The sequence below is a fragment of the Pinus tabuliformis genome, chromosome Q (genome assembly GCF_031772625.1).
Source record: "Pinus tabuliformis cultivar Carrire ecotype Pingquan chromosome Q, CPIR1, whole genome shotgun sequence".
NCBI lineage: Eukaryota > Viridiplantae > Streptophyta > Pinopsida > Pinales > Pinaceae > Pinus > Pinus tabuliformis.
The window spans coordinates 275855405-275873181 of NC_142296.1; the positions used below are offsets into that span (position 1 = coordinate 275855405).

At 39.7% G+C, this 17777-nt stretch overlaps 2 protein-coding genes across 2 annotated transcripts; one reads left to right on the forward strand and one right to left on the reverse strand.

Annotated features, from left to right (window-relative positions):
- Window positions 1-1425: 1425 nt before the first annotated feature.
- Window positions 1426-2445, reverse strand: LOC149219289 (replication protein A 70 kDa DNA-binding subunit A-like). Its single transcript, XM_089386776.1, has 2 exons — window positions 1834-2445; window positions 1426-1716 (listed from the first exon to the last, which is right to left on the reverse strand). Exons 1-2 carry the CDS (start codon window positions 2443-2445, stop codon window positions 1426-1428), a joined length of 903 nt encoding a protein of 300 aa, XP_089242902.1.
- Window positions 2446-16994: 14549 nt separating this feature from the next.
- Window positions 16995-17507, forward strand: LOC149219290 (uncharacterized). The gene has a single exon (XM_089386777.1). The coding sequence runs from the start codon at window positions 16995-16997 to the stop codon at window positions 17505-17507; it is 513 nt and encodes a 170-aa protein (XP_089242903.1).
- Window positions 17508-17777: the final 270 nt, after the last annotated feature.

The window sequence follows — 17777 nt, forward strand, 5'->3', positions numbered from 1 at the left end:
GACTGGAACGAAAGAAGAGGGTTGGATTTCTAATGGAGGTAGCATGACATCATCAGGATTATAAGTGGAATCAGTAGTGGTTTGATGGGGTTCAAAAGAGGAGGTGGTTACATTGTGGAGAAGAGAAGAAATGTCTGTAGGGAGATCTGGCAGCGTAGAAATTGTAGATGAATTCAATTGAACATCACGGTAGTAAGGGTCATATTTTATTTTGTATTCAAGGGCTGCAAGGACACGTGATTTGCAAACGTAGAATTCGTAAGCCTTTTCAGATGGATTTTGCCTTTTCACAATGAGGATGTCTAAGTCAGAGAGCATCCGGGGTAAGTATTTGGCAATACTGGTGATATCTTGAGGGAAACTAATTGTATGGCCACTATATTTATATTGACCACCACGGGAATGAGTGACTTGTAGAATGGGGTTGACACGTGCGATGAGCATTTCTTCAACTTGGGTTAATTGGTGAAGGACACAGGGTTGTTCTCCAGGGTCCATGGTTTTTAGTTCAGAAAAACGATTGGTAGATTTAGATGATGCACAACGAAAACAAGAGAGTCTATTGTGGAAGAGCTTTGTTTTCATTCCTGGGTATGCTTCCTTGCATGTTGTGCAAACATGCAAGGTAGAAAGTCCATCAATCCTTTCTCGAAAGCGACGGTGTTCTTCGTTAAGGGGAGGGTTATATTCATTTGAGGTGGGAAGGGATGTAGAGGAAGTAGTAGGGTTGTTGTGCTGTTCATAAAGTAGTCGACGTCGTGCATTTATTTGATCCTTCTGTTGTGCATAAAGAATACGCCGCCGCTTGTTTTTGTCCGCAAGTTGATTGTTTGGTGGCATATCTAAACAAGTACAAGTAGTAGTTGTTAGTTTTCGTAAACAAGTAGTGCATGTTTGGTATCTCATTTTATTGTGTGCACATCCATTGTGAAATTGGAACATTATATTTTGAACTTAGATTTAAAATTTTTTAGTTCAACATCGGTGAAGATAGGTAGATTAGGTAGAAGGGAAAACATGCAATTAGGAATGATATGAAACCATATGTTATTTCAGTATCTATCATTGAGAGGAGAGAAACAAGATTAAAAATAATTTGTTCCCTTTTCTTAGAAAAATTTTTGTTTGACATGTTTGAGCGATAAAATGAATAGCTTAGCAAGCAAGGGATCAATGTGTAGCATGTAGACAACGAACGACAAAGATATGTAGTGACTCTTTACATCTGTTGATATTTATATTACGTAAAATGTAAATGGCAAACATACATATGTTGGAATGAATGGAAGAGAGTATTTGCACTGAAAACTACAGGTTTCATCATAATAACATGGGTGTGTAATTTACAAAGATGAGACAATTAGTTGTGTGGAAATGTTTGTTTATGTACAAACAGGCGTGGTAGATGACGCCCTAAGAAAAAGTTCACAGGCGGCGAACAATAGGTCGTTTTGAAGCGGACAGTGCTTGAATGTCAGTGAGCGCTTCCTTGCATGCAGAGGCATATTGAATTTCCTCTGAATTGATCAGTATTGGTTGCAAGCGTTGAACACCGTTGAAGTAATATGTTTTAATGGAAAGTGTTAGCTGGAAGCGGTGCCCTGAAATCCGGCCACAAATTTCTTGTAGATCAGTTGGTTCGATAGAAAGTAGGAATAGGTCTTTCGCTGTGATGCCCATGAGCTCGTTCCTTGCATCATTGAAAACTGTGACGTTCTGTAGATTCCCGATGTGGTCATGTAGCTCAATTTTAAGTTTGTAACGGTAGTCACATTCTGGGAAGTCACTGTTACATTTTGTTCAATGCCAAAGATTGTTAGAATGCTCCACAACCTTCTTCATGCATTGTTTTCTATTGAAATCTAGTGGACATGCTAGAAAGTAGAAGTCATCCATATGAAGAGCAGTAATTGTTGCTCGAACTGAAACCCAGATTGCTTTATCAGAGGGCTGCATGCCAGCAATCTCATGAAACGTCTTTCGTGGCAGGGCACGTTTCGAAGCAACACCATAGTTTCTACTCAAAGATGGAGAAGAAGAGCTATAGCCGGTTTCACGGAACCATGCATGTAGTTGCTGAGTTTCTTCAACCTGTGGATTTATTGTGAGAGTGCTCGTTGGTATCGTCCCTATTGTGGTGCCATTAAATTCAGACACGCGGCCTCCTTTGATTGCAAGAATTGGTGGGTTGTCGAAAGAGTAGAATTCAGAAAGATGCTGTCCGATATAGTCACAGTGTTCTCCCCATAATGTAACATCAATGCTAAAACCCGACCTGTCCTTTAGTATGAGTGTTTTCCTTAATGTCTCACTTCCATCTTTTCGTCGAATTGTTGATGCAGGTGACGTGGAAGTAACAACACCAATGACATCTACATTTGTATTTGGAGGTGCATTTTTTACGTCAGCAATATTCTTGAAGTGAAAGCTCTGGTAGGGAAACATTGGATCATCTGTAGGACATGGATTGATAGTGGAAGCAGCAGACAAGTAAATCTCCCATTTGTTCTTGAGGTGGTTGTAGTTTGGATTTGCTTCTCTCACTGTGCCATTTGATACAATGTATAGTTGCCCAACCTGAATTAGATTGTAAAGAGATTCGGCCAGTTCAGCAAATGCAGAAAGGTGGATCTCTTCCTTATCACGGTTGATAAGGTCAAATCCAAAAACTTTTCCTGAGCCTCGCACATTGTTGTATGACTTCAATGATGTCTTCGCAGATGCTCTACCTTGGATAGACCAATACTTTCGGTAAGGGTTGAGTGCCGTGAATGGAATTGTTGTAGTTGTTGCCGTAGTTGGTGGGGTAACTGAAGAGGGCAAGGTATCTTTAGCTGACGAAGAGCTAAATTGGGCTGAACCCGCCTGTGCATGTTGCAGCGTCGATGTGTCCTTCATCAATGCTGCTGTGCGCTTCACAACTTCAAGCTCAACGACTCGGATGGACCTTATGTAAACAAGTAAGAAATGAATTAATAAAGATTCCATTTTCCTTCGTTTGATGCAAAAAACGGCTAGGCGGGAAAAAGTAAAAGAGGGTGATTTCAAATGGTGGGCCTTACGAGGAGTTTTGGAGCACTGTGCAAGCTGCTTTTTTGAGCAGAATTATTGATCCAATTTGGATGTCTCCAGAGACAACTTGTGGGCCATATGCGGATGGTAGCAAAGTCTTATGTTGATGTGCTCCATCAGATAGAGTAATGTGGAAGTGCGAGGATGTTGTTTTCAATGAGGTAACGGAACCTACATCGATTATTTGAAGTAGTGGTTGAATCTCGGTGCAACCATTCAGCAATAGAGGAATGGCATTCGGTGTCAAGGTTGTCTCCATAATAGAACAAGAGGTTTCTTTTTCCCGTGAGGGGAGTACCTGCAATTCATCAATTTCAGCACAATACAGAATTCTAGTCAAAGAAGATGTGACATGAATGGGGAATCTAATCTAAGAAGGTTAACTGTTGATGGTGAAACAATAATAAGGGCACAACCTACACGGGGAGGAGAATAACCTCTCATATTAACGACCGAAGGTAATCCACGTTAACAAAATGCTTGTTATTTGATTCAGGGAAAAGCTACATATTGTTGGAATTTAGAAGCACCTTAAGCGGCTCAAAAATGCTTATAGTCTTACAGTACCGGCAAAACATCAATGAAATAGGAAAATTTCTCAGCCAATCCTAATACTGATCCTACACATTAAGAGATGTTGTTCAATCAAGGCATTTGCCATGTATTTCACTCACTTAATTTACCCTTTCCAGACCCTTCTAAAAGGCTGACTGGACTCCATATGGCTTTGTAATAATTTATGATATATTAAGTATCATGTGAACAATGCACAATTTTTTTTTCTTTAATATGATATATTCGGGTGTACTCACTGTGCTTGTGCATTTCTGCACATTTTAGGGATGTTGAAAAGGAGGCATTGCATATAGTGAACACGCTCTTCAAACACCATGTATAGCTATTGAATCTGAAAGTTCACACAGTCCTTCAGTCCAGGCATATAGAAGAACTATCAGAAACAGGACCCTGAAAAGAGCGGCCAGACCATACCAACAATCAGATTCCATCAGTCACATAACAGTGGCCAGATTGCGGACTATCATGGGCAGTTTCTATTTATTTGCAGCCTGACCAATCCACCTAAATGCAGCGATCTGCAAAAGAGGAGTAATTCAATTCCCATTTTCTTCAGGGAAAAGCTACATATTGTTGGAATTTAGAAGCACCTTAAGCGGCTCAAAAATGCTTATATTCTTGCAGTACCGGCAAAACATCAATGAAATAGGAAAATTTCTCAGCCAATCCTAATACTGATCCTACACATTAAGAGATCTTGTTCAATCAAGGCATTTGCCATGTATTTCACTCACTTAATTTACCCTTTCCAGACCCTTCTAAAAGGCTGACTGGACTCCATATGGCTTTGTAATAATTTATGATATATTAAGTATCATGTGAACAATGCACAATTTTTTTTTCTTTAATATGCTATATGCGGGTGTACTCACTGTGCTTGTGCATTTCTGCACATTTTAGGGATGTTGAAAAGCAGGCATTGCATATAGTGAACACGCTCTTCAAACACCATGTATAGCTATTGAATCTGAAAGTTCACACAGTCCTTCAGTCCAGGCATATAGAAGAACTATCAGAAACAGGACCCTGAAAACAGCGGCCAGACCATACCAACAATCAGATTCCATCAGTCACATAACAGTGGCCAGATTGCGGACTATCATGGGCAGTTTCTATTTATTTGCAGCCTGACCAATCCACCTAAATGCAGCGATCTGCAAAAGAGGAGTAATTCAATTCCCATTTTCTTTTTGTACAAAGTTAAGAAGATCGAAATGGAGTATGATGTGAAAGGAGAAAGAATGTGGGCAGTTTGAATATAATTTTAGCCTTACCAACCAATGTAATTTCATGACCGGAAACGAAAGGCTTTGAATGACCTCACCTCATACCTATCCTTAGGTGTCGAATTGTTAGTATGACCTCACCTCCTAACTATCCTTAGGTGTGGAATTGTTAGTATGTCAGTTTCTCCCTCCACAAATGATGCAAAGAAGGCCCTTCAAGATGCCACATCCAGCCTCTAAAGGCCTCCCAAGTGCTCCTTTCCTCCACAAAAACCAGTAAGTACAATCTCTATGTATCCTCCAAAATGGGTAAGTGGACTTTCAAAGTGAATGCTCAGCATCAAAAGCCCCAAATAGTCGATCTCCTTCACTCATCATGTAAGAACGCCAAATCTTCCCTTAGCAGTGGATGTATAAGTTTTTTGTTGTCACATCCGTATAACTCATGAACAAATTTGAAATTTCCAAAGGGGCCAACCCCAAGTCTCACATGCACAGGTCGGCCCAATTCATATTTAATAAACAGATCAGCCCAGTTAGATGATACAAACCTCAAAGGTCTAGAGAAACCATCTGGATGAAAAGAACAATTTACATAGATTACTAAGCATGGTCTAGTACAATGGTCACACTTTTGACTAACCATGACACATAATACAAATCATCACGATGACACAACTGATCATGGAACCATGGGCTCTAACATTATCTAGAAATATGCATGAGATAGGCTCAGATGTTGGAACAAATTTAGCGAAGAAAGTACACTAAAGTGAAAATGAAAGGTAAAAGTGTTGAATTCCAGCATTCTGCAATTCAAATAAAACCATCAATAGTGCGTAAAATAAGGGCCACTGTGAAATATTAAGCTTCTTTCCTCCTTCATTCAAACAGGAAAGCAATATATATGTCTCCATAAAGGATGAAACTTAAGGATCCTTTCATCAACAGTAGTTTTTCTTCTAGTCAAAGCCCTAAAACCTTGTGATTCAGCCACTGGCCCATCAACTTATCAACCAAAAACTTTTGAACAAATAAAAGAGCCTTACACTTGGGAAATGGAATAGTTATTTTCTTTCACACTTATAATAACTTCATGAGGAAACATACTCTCTCTGGTTGATGAGCTCCATGCTTTGAGGTCTTAGCTACAGGGGCTTGGAACACCACGGTTTTTTGCTGAAGGCTGGATTTAGGGTAAAAATTGACCACGTGATGAAAGCTACCTGCAGCGAGTTGGCAACAGGGGTGAAAACCCTAGCTGTAGTGGAGAAAGCCGCCTCTCTTCATAACCAAAAAAGACGCAGCAACAATACTTGCATTCAACAGACCGATGGATAGAATGAATGAAAAGAAAATGAACACAGAAATAGAGAATGCAGATAGTAATACACAAATTTCAGGTGGAGAACACCCTCATATGGTATAAGAACTCCACAACCAAATAGATCCCCGGTTTGCAGGTTTGTTTTAATCATACTCAAAATCGAATTCATCCACAGAATTCCCACTTTGGACATAACTGTATTTACCAGAAACGGAAATAGCTATAGTTATTCTCTTTCATCTTGCTCTTCTCAATTTCTGCCTTTCTCCCAAAAGAAAATGAAAATTCCTATTAGTTTTTCCCTAATCATGACCTTGAATTTATAAGCATTCAACGTTTGGGGATAAAGCTACGCATTCATGCCTCAGGACATGGCTTTCCAACTGCACCCTTTCGTAGAAGAGGGAACATATGCAATTGTGTGTGTTTCATGGAGGCTATAAAAAAGGCTTGTACTAATCTAGTATTGCGGAGAGTTTGAATAAGATAACAGTCCATAACCACAGAGAAGATAGGTGGTTAAGGCATTATTGTGGAACAAAAAATTTTCATATATAAATAAACATCCAAAGACTAAGAAAGAAGCCATGAACAAACTTGCCTGGAGCGATCACCTCTGTCACGGCTAAACTTGCAGGTAAAAATAGGCTAATGAACTTTTCCTTGCACTTGCAAAATGTGAGGACTGTCTTCAGGGCGTCAGGGATTTAGGGTAAAAATTGACCACGTGATGAAAGCTACCTGCAGCGAGTTGGCAGCAGGGGTCAAAACCCTAGCTGTAGTGGATGAAAAGAACAGTTTACATAGATTACTAAGCATGGTCTAGTACAATGGTCACACTTTTGACTAACCATGATACATAATACAAATCATCACGATGACACAACTGATCATGGAACCATGGGCTCTAACATTATCTAGAAATATGCATGAGATAGGCTCAGATGTTGGAACAAATTTAGCGAAGAAAGTACACTAAAGTGAAAATGAAAGGTAAAAGTGTTGAATTCCAGCATTCTGCAATTCAAATAAAACCATCAATAGCACGTAAAATAAGGGCCACTGTGAAATATTAAGCTTCTTTCCTCCTTCATTCAAACAGGAAAGCAATATATATGTCTCCATAAAGGATGAAACTTAAGGATCCTTTCATCAGCAGTAGTTTTTCTTCTAGTCAAAGCCCTAAAACCTTGTGATTCAACCACTGGCCCATCAACTTATCAACCAAAAACTTTTGAACAAATAAAAGAGCCTTACACCTGGGAAATGGAATAGTTATTTTCTTTGACACTTCTAATAACTTCATGAGGAAACATACTCTCTCTGGTTGATGAGCTCCATGCTTTGAGGTCTTAGCTATAGGGGCTTGGAACACCACGGTTTTTTGCTCAAGGATGGATGTAGGGTAAAAATTGACCACGTGATGAAAGCTACCTGCAGCGAGTTGGCAGCAGGGGTCAAAACCCTAGCTGTAGTGGAGAAATCCGCCTCTCTTCATAACCAAAAAAGACGCAGCAGCAATACTTGCATTCAACAGACCGATGGATAGAATGAATGAAAATCAAATGAACACAGAAATAGAGAATGCAGATAGTAATACACAGATTTCAGGTGGAGAAAACCCTCATATGGTATAAGAACTCCACAACCAAATAGATCCCCGGTTTGCAGGTTTGTTTTAATCATACTCAAAATCGAATTCATCCACAGAATTCCCACTTTGGACATAACTGTATTTACCAGAAACGGAAATAGCTATAGTTATTCTCTTTCATCTTGCTCTTCCCAATTTCTGCCTTTCTCCCAAAAGAAAATGAAAATTCCTATTAGTTTTTCCCTAATCATGACCTTGAATTTATAAGCATTCAACATTTGGGGATAAAGCTACGCATTCATGCCTGAGGACATGGCTTTCCAACTGCACCCTTTCGTAGAAGAGGGAACATATGCAATTGTGTATGTTTCATGGAGGCTATAAAAAAGGCTTGTACTAATCTAGTATTGCGGAGAGTTTGAATAAGATAACAGTCCATAACCACAGAGAAGATAGGTGGTTAAGGCATTATTGTGGAACAAAAAATTTTCATATATAAATAAACATCCAAAGACTAAGAAAGAAGCCATGAACAAACTTGCCTGGAGCGATCAGAATTGTTAGTATGTCAGTTTCTCCCTCCACAAATGATGCAAAGAAGGCCCTTCAAGATGCCACATCCAGCCTCTAAAGGCCTCCCAAGTGCTCCTTTCCTCCACAAAAACCAGTAAGTACAATCTCTATGTATCCTCCAAAATGGGTAAGTGGACTTTCAAAGTGAATGCTCAGCATCAAAAGCCCCAAATAGTCGATCTCCTTCACTCATCATGTAAGAACGCCAAATCTTCCCTTAGCAGTGGATGTATAAGTTTTTTGTTGTCACTTCCGTATAACTCATGAACAAATTTGAAATTTCCAAAGGGGCCAACCCCAAGTCTCAGATGCACAGGTCGGCCCAATTCATATTTAATAAACAGATCAGCCTGGAGTTAGATGATACAAACCTCAAAGGTCTAGAGAAACCATCTGGATGAAAAGAACAATTTACATAGATTACTAAGCATGGTCTAGTACAATGGTCACACTTTTGACTAACCATGATACATAATACAAATAATCACGATGACACAACTGATCATGGAACCATGGACTCTAACATTATCTAGAAATATGCATGAGATAGGCTCAGATGTTGGAACAAATTTAGCGAAGAAAGTACACTAAAGTGAAAATGAAAGGTAAAAGTGTTGAATTCCAGCATTCTGCAATTCAAATAAAACCATCAATAGCGCGTAAAATAAGGGCCACTGTGAAATATTAAGCTTCTTTCCTCCTTCATTCAAACAGGAAAGCAATATATATGTCTCCATAAAGGATGAAACTTAAGGATCCTTTCATCAGCAGTAGTTTTTCTTCTAGTCAAAGCCCTAAAACCTTGTGATTCAGCGACTGGCCCATCAACTTATCAACCAAAAACTTTTGAACAAATAAAAGAGCCTTACACTTGGGAAATGGAATAGTTATTTTCTTTCACACTTCTAATAACTTCATGAGGAAACATACTCTCTTTGGTTGATAAGCTCCATGCTTTTAGGTCTTAGCTACAGGGGCTTGGAACACCACGGTTTTTTGCTGAAGGCTGGATTTAGGGTAAAAATTGACCACGTGATGAAAGCTACCTGCAGCGAGTTGGCAACAGGGGTGAAAACCCTAGCTGTAGTGGAGAAAGTCGCCTCTCTTCATAACCAAAAAAGACGCAGCAACAATACTTGCATTCAACAGACCGATGGATAGAATGAATGAAAAGAAAATGAACACAGAAATAGAGAATGCAGATAGTAATACACAGATTTCAGGTGGAGAACACCCTCATATGGTATAAGAACTCCACAACCAAATAGATCCCCGGTTTGCAGGTTTGTTTTAATCATACTCAAAATCGAATTCATCCACAGAATTCCCACTTTGGACATAACTGTATTTACCAGAAACGGAAATAGCTATAGTTATTCTCTTTCATCTTGCTCTTCTCAATTTCTGCCTTTCTCCCAAAAGAAAATGAAAATTCCTATTAGTTTTTCCCTAATCATGACCTTGAATTTATAAGCATTCAATGTTTGGGGATAAAGCTACGCATTCATGCCTGAGGACATGGCTTTCCAACTGCACCCTTTCGTAGAAGAGGGAACATATGCAATTGTGTATGTTTCATGGAGGCTATAAAAAAGGCTTGTACTAATCTAGTATTGCGGAGAGTTTGAATAAGATAACAGTCCATAACCACAGAGAAGATAGGTGGTTAAGGCATTATTGTGGAACAAAAAATTTTCATATATAAATAAACATCCAAAGACTAAGAAAGAAGCCATGAACAAACTTGCCTGGAGCGATCACCTCTGTCACGGCTAAACTTGCAGGTAAAAATAGGCTGATGAACTTTTCCTTGCACTTGCAAAATGTGAGGACTGTCTTTAGGGCGTCAGGGATTTAGGGTAAAAATTGACCACGTGATGAAAGCTACCTGCAGCGAGTTGGCAGCAGGGGTCAAAACCCTAGCTGTAATGGATGAAAAGAACAGTTTACATAGATTACTAAGCATGGTCTAGTACAATGGTCACACTTTTGACTAACCATGATACATAATACAAATCATCACGATGACACAACTGATCATGGAACCATGGGCTCTAACATTATCTAGAAATATGCATGAGATAGGCTCAAATGTTGGAACAAATTTAGCGAAGAAAGTACACTAAAGTGAAAATGAAAGGTAAAAGTGTTGAATTCCAGCATTCTGTAATTCAAATAAAACCATCAATAGCGCGTAAAATAAGGGCCACTGTGAAATATTAAGCTTCTTTCCTCCTTCATTCAAACAGGAAAGCAATATATATGTCTCCATAAAGGATGAAACTTAAGGATCCTTTCATCAGCAGTAGTTTTTCTTCTAGTCAAAGCCCTAAAACCTTGTGATTCAGCGACTGGCCCATCAACTTATCAACCAAAAACTTTTGAACAAATAAAAGAGCCTTACACCTGGGAAATGGAATAGTTATTTTCTTTGACACTTCTAATAACTTCATGAGGAAACGTACTCTCTCTGGTTGATGAGCTCCATGCTTTGAGGTCTTAGCTACAGGGGCTTGGAACACCACGGTTTTTTGCTCAAGGCTAGATGTAGGGTAAAAATTGACCACGTGATGAAAGCTACCTGCAGCGAGTTGGCAGCAGGGGTCAAAACCCTAGCTGTAGTGGAGAAAGCCGCCTCTCTTCATAACCAAAAAAGACGCAGCAGCAATACTTGCATTCAACAGACCGATGGATAGAACGAATGAAAAGAAAATGAACACAGAAATAGAGAATGCAGATAGTAATACACAGATTTCAGGTGGAGAAAACCCTCATATGGTATAAGAACTCCACAACCAAATAGATCCCCGGTTTGCAGGTTTGTTTTAATCATACTCAAAATCGAATTCATCCACATAATTCCCACTTTCGACATAACTGTATTTACCAGAAACAGAAATAGCTATAGTTATTCTCTTTCATCTTGCTCTTCCCAATTTCTGCCTTTCTCCCAAAAGAAAATGAAAATTCCTATTAGTTTTTCCCTAATCATGACCTTGAATTTATAAGCATTCAATGTTTGGGGATGAAGCTACGCATTCATGCCTCAGGACATGGCTTTCCAACTGCAACCTTTCATAGAAGAGGGAACATATGCAATTGTGTATGTTTCATGGAGGCTATAAAAAAGGCTTGTACTAATCTAGTATTGCGGAGAGTTTGAATAAGATAACAGTCCATAACCACAGAGAAGATAGGTGGTTAAGGCATTATTGTGGAACACAAAATTTTCATATATAAATAAACATCCAAAGACTAAGAAAGAAGCCATGAACAAACTTGCCTGGAGCGATCAGAATTGTTAGTATTTCAGTTTCTCCCTCCACAAATGATGCAAAGAAGGCCCTTCAAGATGCCACATCCAGCCTCTAAAGGCCTCCCAAGTGCTCCTTTCCTCCACAAAAACCAGTAAGTACAATCTCTATGTATCCTCCAAAATGGGTAAGTGGACTTTCAAAGTGAATGCTCAGCATCAAAAGCCCCAAATAGTCGATCTCCTTCACTCATCATGTAAGAACGCCAAATCTTCCCTTAGCAGTGGATGTATAAGTTTTTTGTTGTCACTTCCGTATAACTCATGAACAAATTTGAAATTTCCAAAGGGGCCAACCCCAAGTCTCACATGCACAGGTCGGCCCAATTCATATTTAATAAACAGATCAGCCCAGTTAGATGATACAAACCTCAAAGGTCTAGAGAAACCATCTGGATGAAAAGAACAGTTTACATAGATTACTAAGCATGGTCTAGTACAATGGTCACACTTTTGACTAACCATGATACATAATACAAATCATCACGATGACACAACTGATCATGGAACCATGGGCTCTAACATTATCTAGAAATATGCATGAGATAGGCTCAGATGTTGGAACAAATTTAGCGAAGAAAGTACACTAAAGTGAAAATGAAAGGTAAAAGTGTTGAATTCCAGCATTCTGCAATTCAAATAAAACCATCAATAGCGCGTAAAATAAGGGCCACTGTGAAATATTAAGCTTCTTTCCTCCTTCATTCAAACAGGAAAGCAATATATATGTCTCCATAAAGGATGAAACTTAAGGATCCTTTCATCAGCAGTAGTTTTTCTTCTAGTCAAAGCCCTAAAACCTTGTGATTCAGCGACTGGCCCATCAACTTATCAACCAAAAACTTTTGAACAAATAAAAGAGCCTTACACTTGGGAAATGGAATAGTTATTTTCTTTCACACTTCTAATAACTTCATGAGGAAACATACTCTCTCTGGTTGATGAGCTCCATGCTTTGAGGTCTTAGCTACAGGGGCTTGGAACACCACGGTTTTTTGCTGAAGGCTGGATTTAGGGTAAAAATTGACCACGTGATGAAAGCTACCTGCAGCGAGTTGGCAGCAGGGGTGAAAACCCTAGCTGTAGTGGAGAAATCCGCCTCTCTTCATAACCAAAAAAGACGCAGCAGCAATACTTGCATTCAACAGACCGATGGATAGAATGAATGAAAAGAAAATGAACACAGAAATAGAGAATGCAGATAGTAATACACAGATTTCAGGTGGAGAACACCCTCATATGGTATAAGAACTCCACAACCAAATAGATCCCCGGTTTGCAGGTTTGTTTTAATCATACTCAAAATCGAATTCATCCACAGAATTCCCACTTTCGACATAACTGTATTTACCAGAAACGGAAATAGCTATAGTTATTCTCTTTCATCTTGCTCTTCTCAATTTCTGCCTTTCTCCCAAAAGAAAATGAAAATTCCTATTAGTTTTTCCCTAATCATGACCTTGAATTTATAAGCATTCAACGTTTGGGGATAAAGCTACGCATTCATGCCTGAGGACATGGCTTTCCAACTGCACCCTTTCGTAGAAGAGGGAACATATGCAATTGTGTATGTTTCATGGAGGCTATAAAAAAGGCTTGTACTAATCTAGTATTGCGGAGAGTTTGAATAAGATAACAGTCCATAACCACAGAGAAGATAGGTGGTTAAGGCATTATTGTGGAACAAAAAATTTTCATATATAAATAAACATCCAAAGACTAAGAAAGAAGCCATGAACAAACTTGCCTGGAGCGATCACCTCTGTCACGGCTAAACTTGCAGGTAAAAATAGGCTGATGAACTTTTCCTTGCACTTGCAAAATGTGAGGACTGTCTTCAGGGCGTCAGGGATTTAGGGTAAAAATTGACCACGTGATGAAAGCTACCTGCAGCGAGTTGGCAGCAGGGGTCAAAACCCTAGCTGTAGTGGATGAAAAGAACAGTTTACATAGATTACTAAGCATGGTCTAGTACAATGGTCACACTTTTGACTAACCATGATACATAATACAAATCATCACGATGACACAACTGATCATGGAACCATGGGCTCTAACATTATCTAGAAATATGCATGAGATAGGCTCAGATGTTGGAACAAATTTAGCGAAGAAAGTACACTAAAGTGAAAATGAAAGGTAAAAGTGTTGAATGCCAACATTCTGCAATTCAAATAAAACCATCAATAGCGCGTAAAATAAGGGCCACTGTGAAATATTAAGCTTCTTTCCTCCTTCATTCAAACAGGAAAGCAATATATATGTCTCCATAAAGGATGAAACTTAAGGATCCTTTCATCAGCAGTAGTTTTTCTTCTAGTCAAAGCCCTAAAACCTTGTGATTCAGCCACTGGCCCATCAACTTATCAACCAAAAACTTTTGAACAAATAAAAGAGCCTTACACCTGGGAAATGGAATAGTTATTTTCTTTGACACTTCTAATAACTTCATGAGGAAACATACTCTCTCTGGTTGATGAGCTCCATGCTTTGAGGTCTTAGCTACAGGGGCTTGGAACACCACGGTTTTTTGCTCAAGGCTGGATTTAGGGTAAAAATTGACCACGTGATGAAAGCTACCTGCAGCGAGTTGGCAGCAGGGGTCAAAACCCTAGCTGTAGTGGAGAAAGCCGCCTCTCTTCATAACCAAAAAAGACGCAGCAGCAATACTTGCATTCAACAGACCGATGGATAGAATGAATGAAAAGAAAATGAACACAGAAATAGAGAATGCAGATAGTAATACACAGATTTCAGGTGGAGAAAACCCTCATATGGTATAAGAACTCCACAACCAAATAGATCCCCGGTTTGCAGGTTTGTTTTAATCATACTCAAAATCGAATTCATCCACAGAATTCCCATTTTTGACATAACTGTATTTACCAGAAACGGAAATAGCTATAGTTATTCTCTTTCATCTTGCTCTTCCCAATTTCTGCCTTTCTCCCAAAAGAAAATGAAAATTCCTATTAGTTTTTCCCTAATCATGACCTTGAATTTATAAGCATTCAACGTTTGGGGATAAAGCTACGCATTCATGCCTGAGGACATGGCTTTCCAACTGCACCCTTTCGTAGAAGAGGGAACATATGCAATTGTGTATGTTTCATGGAGGCTATAAAAAAGGCTTGTACTAATCTAGTATTGCGGAGAGTTTGAATAAGATAACAGTCCATAACCACAGAGAAGATAGGTGGTTAAGGCATTATTGTGGAACAAAAAATTTTCATATATAAATAAACATCCAAAGACTAAGAAAGAAGCCATGAACAAACTTGCCTGGAGCGATCACCTCTGTCACGGCTAAACTTGCAGGTAAAAATAGGCTGATGAACTTTTCCTTGCGCTTGCAAAATGTGAGGACTGTCTTCAGGGCGTCAGGGATTTAGGGTAAAAATTGACCACGTGATGAAAGCTACCTGCAGCGAGTTGGCAGCAGGGGTCAAAACCCTAGCTGTAGTGGAGAAAGCCGCCTCTCTTCATAACCAAAAAAGACGCAGCAGCAATACTTGCATTCAACAGACCGATGGATAGAATGAATGAAAAGAAAATGAACACAGAAATAGCGATCACCTCTGTCACAGGTAAAAATGGGCTGATGAACTTTTCCTTGCGCTTGCAAAATGTGAGGACTGTCTTCAGGGCGTCAGGCTGTCCAACAAACTGGAAAACAAACCGTGGATCAGGTTCTGCTCTAACATCCAAAGGAACCCCAGAACAGTTAGACGACGCCGCCATTCCCTCGCAGAACATAAATATCCACGACGCCATTCCCTCGCAGAACATAAATATCCACGACGCCACTCCCTCAGAACTGTTCCGCTCTATTTTGACGCCACTCCCTCGCAGAACCGTCCCGCTGAAAAACTCCTGGTTTTGCCATTCGAAATCCGATGCCACGTGTCAGTATGAGGAACAAAGGGACGACGAAAGTCCCTTTCAAAGGAAGGCCTATCGGCCTAAAAATAGAAAGAAAAATTACAAATACACCAAATATAAGTAAGGAAATACCATTAAGATGGATTGCGTTTGGTGGAACCAACTAGCGGCAATAACCAGCAAACATTGGCTTTTATACCTCTCTAATTCTGCTTGTTTATCATTATTAAACCTATTTACGTTTTCATATAATACAATGTAGAAATTAGGTACACGGAGAGGTAAGGTAATATTGAACGCTCTCACTATTAAATGGAATAAATCAGGGCTGCTTAGAGAGTTAGGTCCAATTCAAAGTGATTATGAATATCAATGGAATAAATCAGGGCTGCTTAGAGAGTTAGGTCCATTTCAAAGTGATTATGAATATCAATGGAATAAATCATGGCTGCTTAGAGAGTTAGGTCCAATTCAAAGTGATTATGAATATTAATGAAATAAATCATGACTGCTTAGAGAGTTAGGTCCAATTCAAAGTGATTATGAATATTCTCACTCTAAATATCTGAACCACTCAATTTATAGTTGTAGTAGTTAGATGTTTTAATAGACCACATTTGTACACATTTTAAATAAATTGGTATCGACCGTGGAATTTTGAGATTTCTCAACGATTTGCTCTCAAAACTTTCACTCCACAACAACAATATCATTCTGCTCGGAAGGTGCACGCGTCTAATCAACGAAGCTCAATGGAGGGAGTGCAGATTTTCGAATAAATAAGAAATTCGATTAGAAAGATATGACAGAGTCGGTTTCCGTGTGAATCGGGAACTCGTTTGACCAAGCGCCGCGCATTCCTGCATCTTCAAAACATCATCTCTTGTATATAATAATAACAATCCCACCATTAAGCCTCGCAGCTCACCCCTGTAGGCACAGGAAGGTATTCTAATGGCCAGAAAAGAAGCTGAAGAGTAAAGGTTTACGCTTCGGTGCCATGGGCATCTTGAAAGAGGTCCCAGAGGAAGTTATTAGGTGCCATGGGCATCGTGAGAGAGGCCTTCAACATCCTCCTCCGCTCCTCCCGTCGTAAACTTTTGTGGGTTCTTGCTCTCACCCTGCTTCTCCCCTTCTCTTTTGCAAGTCTGGGCTACAGATTCTTCTCCGCCCATCATTTCCTTAAAATCACCCACAAACAAATTGAGGAAACCATTCTCCGCGGCGACACAATTTGGCGTGTATGGAGGGAGGTTCTGGTGGGTGTAGCAGCGTACGGAGCCTTCAGTTTAGCCTTGTCGGTGTTGTCCACGGCGGCGATGGTATACACGGTGGCCTCCATCTACACCGCCAACATCAAGAATTTGAAAGTGTCGTACGTGACTGTTTGAGGGCCGACGTTCCCATGGTCTGGAAGCGCCTCACGTTATGATGCTCTCCATGTTGGTCAATGGCCTCCTGTTCACCGTCTTCGTCCCCACCAACCTCTTCGCCGCTGTGGGAGAAGAGGTTGATCATAAATCCGCCTTGGCCTTTCCTTTGGGTGTATTTCTCGTAACTGTGGTCGGGCTCTGCCTCCAAATGTATGTAAGAACAGTGTGTTACCTGAACAAATATTACGGTCTGGCCGCCATGAAGAAGAGCATCGAGCTTATCAAAGGAAAGCGGACGACGGCCTTGGCGCTCATTATACTTCACGATATATTTGCTCCAGCTATTGGAGAGCTTTTCGTGTATTCAGTGGTGGACGGGCGCAGCCATGGCGTGGGGATAACGGCGAGGGCTCTGTCTGGGTTACTCCTTGTTGGGTTGCTGTGTTTTGTTAACTTGATGGTGATGTTGACGGAGTGCCTGTTATACTTTGTGTGCAAATCCTACCACCATGAGAGCATAGATAATAATTCCCTTTTTAAGGTTTATAAGTCCGGGACTATGAGCCTCTGAATGCCAGCGATATTGAGCATCTATATGCATGCATATCCTCCTTTGTGAGCATAGAAATTGTTGTATATTGTAGAGTTAGAATGCATATAAATCTATATGGATGTATTTTTAATGATTAAAAACTGATTAAGAACTATGTGATTCTTTTTTTAAATTATTATGTGAATGAATGTACAGGATGCAAAAAGGTACACATATTTCTACGAGATGTTTATACACCGATGTCCACTGCACCTAAATAGAGAAATTAAATGTATTAGAGACTAAAAA

What these genes read in the sequence shown, in the direction of transcription:
- LOC149219289 (XM_089386776.1), bottom strand. Translation starts at nt 2,445, where the DNA reads ATGTTTCCCTACCAGAGCTTTCACTTCAAGAATATTGCTGACGTAAAA. An exon ending in GAAAACAATGCATGAAGAAG is followed by an intron (nt 1,717 to 1,833) that starts GTTGTGGAGCAT and finishes GGGAATCTACAG; the next exon opens with AACGTCACAGTTTTCAATGA.
- LOC149219290 (XM_089386777.1), top strand. Translation starts at nt 16,995, where the DNA reads ATGCTCTCCATGTTGGTCAATGGCCTCCTGTTCACCGTCTTCGTCCCC.